Raw genomic sequence first — 3,867 nt, forward strand, 5'->3', positions numbered from 1 at the left:
TTTTTTTTATTACTTAACAAGTATTTTAAAGCGCTTACAGCTGTGAACAACTTATATCATGGGCAGACGGCAACGTTAGTCTGTACCCTCACAGATGGCGGTACATATTGCGAATCCGCCTACCCGTGAGGTCATGGGTTCGAGATCCACGGCCAGCATAATTTCCTTTAACTAGTACAAAAAAGTGCTCATTCTCGTAATGGGCGCGATCCAATTCGAAAATTGTAAGAAGGCTCAGGCAATACTTTCAAATTTGGAATTAGCTAATTGGTTAGTTACTTAGTTTAGTTTTCGGGTTGAGCGCAGCGAGGTACTTTGCAAGAACTTCTGTCCCTTAGGGCCGTTTTCACCATATCTGGTTAGCACTTATACCCAGTTAAACATCGTTGCCGACGCTACTGACTCCATGCATATAATATTGTATTGGTAACGTCGGTAACGATGTTTGACTGGGGATTAGTGCTAACCAAAGATGGTGAAAATGGCCCCTAATGACGACTTCTTAACCTGAAGACGCAATACTTTTTATAGTAAGTAAAAGAAAAAATAGACTTTAAGAGGTTAACTCCGGCTAAATTGAAACGCATTCCCATTTGTGATTTGTGTAAGCAAGTGCCGTTATCCCAGTGAAGGGTTAACTTACAATCGGTAGTTAATTATGATTTTCAGTGCGAAAAGTGAGAGTAAAAAAATTGAAATGTAAAATGTGTAAAGCTGATCTGATCATCCTCACAGTAAAGCCGCCACTAGGGATCTGCTGACAGACCCATCTTATGTATATACGAACGTATACGACTGTGACGGGCTGGATAAATAGGGAGTGAGTTAAGGTTAGCTCTAATTAAAACGAAAAAACAGTACACGGTTAATTCTCGCATGAAATATAATGGAACCATCCACCCATTGAAATTGACACTTTAGTGACGTAATGTCCATAAATACCGATTCTATCAATCATGATGATGATTGAACATACATATCTGATATAAAGGAAAAATATCGGTTTTCTAGATTTATTGTTCTAAGATTTTGACTCTGATTCTATCTAAAGAATGTAGATAACATTTAAAATGGCCTCACAAAGTAAACGTCTTTCCATTGGACCCCAGATTCGAGCCCTGGTCCGAGGCAAAAAAATAGGTTCTCATAAAAAAAACAACTTTGAAGATAAGCTCATACGATTACTAGGTTGGCGAAATATGTGGAGCGCTCGGAATCCTTAATAAATTGCCCAGTAACGTTCAAATGCAAGTTATGATCAATTCATTTGAGCAACGAGATAGACTCAAACTAATTTTAGTACCTAACTCGTTTGATCCGATTATAGACGAAAAAAAATTGCATTTTCAACAATTCTTATCTAATTAGGGCATCAATGTCCGACGATCTTTTTATATGGAGAAAAATGCACAACGCGGTAAACAAAATTTCAAAAGTCTACGGTATTTTGTAAAAAAAGATTTTTTTTTTATAAAATCCATGCATTATTTAACCTATTTGTTCGACCGTCTATCACCCTGACCCCTTAAGAGAACGTGCCAAAAGCTGCATTTAATTGCTTCTTTTTATAAAAAAAAAACCCACCATGCAAAACATGAGAAATAGGCAACAATCGTCAATGGCAACAAATTGGCGATTCATCGATTTATTGCCGTGGTGAAAAATCGGCAACATCAGTTCGCTCATGTCAATTTTGGAATAAATAAGTTGTCAAAAATTCCCATACTTGTCAATTTCGCGTCAACAATATTATCCAAACAGTATTATCGAATTTATACCAAAGACAGGATTGAAAATAGGAATAGGATAGGCCTCAAAGAGAAATAAGGAATTCATTCCGTTTCTATGTTCCAATTTTGTATACAAAAAATAAATGAAGTATTAAAAAAAATAACGTCTGAAGCGATAAGAAAACGACTCCTTCGGCGGACGTTTTACAACGACTGGTAATACGAAATCAATATGATGGCGGTAGTACCGGCAATAAATTTGTTTCCTTGCCGGCAACAGAAATTGTTTGGCGGGAAGGTTTCCCATGAAAATACATTTGCATAATTTAAAATTTGTGTGAAAAAATTAAAAATATCTGTAAAATGTCAGCTGATTCACTGCTACTACCTGGCCAATATTCCTTGGATATTGGATATTTCTATGAAATTTCGATATTGAAGAACTACTATATCCAAGAAAATTTTCTTCATTTTAAAACTCAAGTTCCCAAAATAGCTTTCCTTAAATACAAAAAAAAAATGGCTTTCGATAACCACATTTCACATAAATAATGTGCTCTTATAATTATAATTTATAATTTAATTTTTAGTGAGAAACTCTCATACATTTTTATGTGGGCTTATTTTTCCGGAATGCTTCCTATTTCATATAATTGATTGTCATGATAGGTGCAAATTATCTTTATTTAAGTGTTTACAACTGTAAGTTATTTCCAGCCGATTGCTTTGAAAATACTTCTCACTGCTATTTTTATGGATGTGGTAATGAAAAAAATATTAATTAACTAATTTAAATTCTCGTTCAGAGGTACATAGTACATACGTACTTATGTAACCACAAAACCTTTTGAAATTTTTTTTTAACTTACATGCAACTTTAACTTCTCCATCGGCATAAACGGAAGCAGCACGTGGTCGGTGTGTAACCAAAGCCAACTCTCCAAAATATTGACCTTTGCCCAGTCGGGAGATTTCAATTTCCTTGCCATCCTGATCCATTTTCACAACAACATTACCATCCTCAATGAAGTACATACCGTCGGCGGCATCACCTACATATTTGGCGTAGGAATAAATATGTAAAAATTTAATTTCTCATTTTAATGTTTGGTCGAGTACTCCACCTTGTTTGATGATTCTGTCAGAGTTAGAGAAGTGTTTGGAAACTAGGGCATCAGCCAAGTTCATGCGCTCATAGGACTAGAAGAAATGAAATTTCAGACGTTTTATTAAATATTTTGATTTATGTAAGTATGTATATTAATTAAATATATTCATTCACATGCGTAAACGTTATTGCACGAAAACGAGAATAAGTGTTCAGAGACTTAGAAATTATTTTTATCTTAGAAAAAAAAAATGAAGGCTTGCTTCATCATTGAAAATTTCACAGAAAATTTACCATGGTTTTCTATGTAGAAAACGACCAAAGCAGTTACTACTCGTTTTCAAATTCGTTTTAGATTAAACGATTAACTCTCTTTGAGCACACTCACCTTCAACGCTTTCAACATCGGTACGCTATCCAAAAGTGTTTCGTACATTTTTCGCTTTTTAAAAGCAGATTTCAATAGAATGCGACGGAACGTTTGACGATCCATAGCCCACAGTAGGCCTTCTGTTACAGCTTGTATGGATGCGGCTCTGGAAAAATGGAGTAAAAATTAAATGATGAAATTCAAAATGCAGGAAAAATGCTTGCATTTTTTTTTATTAAATTATGGAATCAAAAACAATCATCTATACATATTTAGTACATATAAAGGAGACGAGATTCTTTGTACGCGGTAATCTCGAAAACTACTGAACGGATTTTGACGAGATTTTCTCTAATATACTCTGTACCGATAGGAGAGTGACCTTTTTTACTTAGAATTTAAATAGGGTTGCCACCTGTATAAAAAAAAACTATAAGATCCGCACCCTTCATTGGATTACAAAAAATGAGGTGTCAAATGAAAGTAATTGGTCTCTAGAAAATCACTAATGTCTAATTATATGAATGGGATTGCCACTTGTCAAGAAAATTACTATATTCAATCCTAATAAGCGTAGGCGTCAGTTCTGCATCGTCACTGTCAAATGAAGAGACTTAAGGCCCGTCCACATAGAACTTTGGCGTTGCGTTGGCGTTGGC

At 35.0% G+C, this 3,867-nt stretch overlaps 2 protein-coding genes across 2 annotated transcripts in view; both read right to left on the minus strand.

Annotated features, from left to right (window-relative positions):
• Positions 1-3,867, minus strand: part of LOC118742778 (cAMP-dependent protein kinase type II regulatory subunit-like) — a gene marked incomplete at its 3' end in the record, with an annotated part of 395,139 nt that overhangs the window by 54,028 nt on the left and 337,244 nt on the right.
• LOC118743816 (cAMP-dependent protein kinase type II regulatory subunit-like) overlaps positions 1-3,867 on the minus strand; it is a 6,751-nt gene that overhangs the window by 2,698 nt on the left and 186 nt on the right. The window contains exons 2-4 of the mRNA XM_036476578.1: positions 3,227-3,374; positions 2,855-2,930; positions 2,600-2,782 (exon numbers count right to left, since the gene is read on the minus strand). Coding sequence (XP_036332471.1) covers positions 2,600-2,782; positions 2,855-2,930; positions 3,227-3,374 — 407 coding nt within the window. The remainder of the gene's footprint in view (positions 1-2,599; positions 2,783-2,854; positions 2,931-3,226; positions 3,375-3,867) is intronic.

Source organism: Rhagoletis pomonella, unplaced genomic scaffold, assembly GCF_013731165.1.
Source record: "Rhagoletis pomonella isolate Grant_MI unplaced genomic scaffold, Rhpom_1.0 Rhpom_scaffold_00007, whole genome shotgun sequence".
Classification (NCBI taxonomy): Eukaryota; Metazoa; Arthropoda; class Insecta; order Diptera; family Tephritidae; genus Rhagoletis; species Rhagoletis pomonella.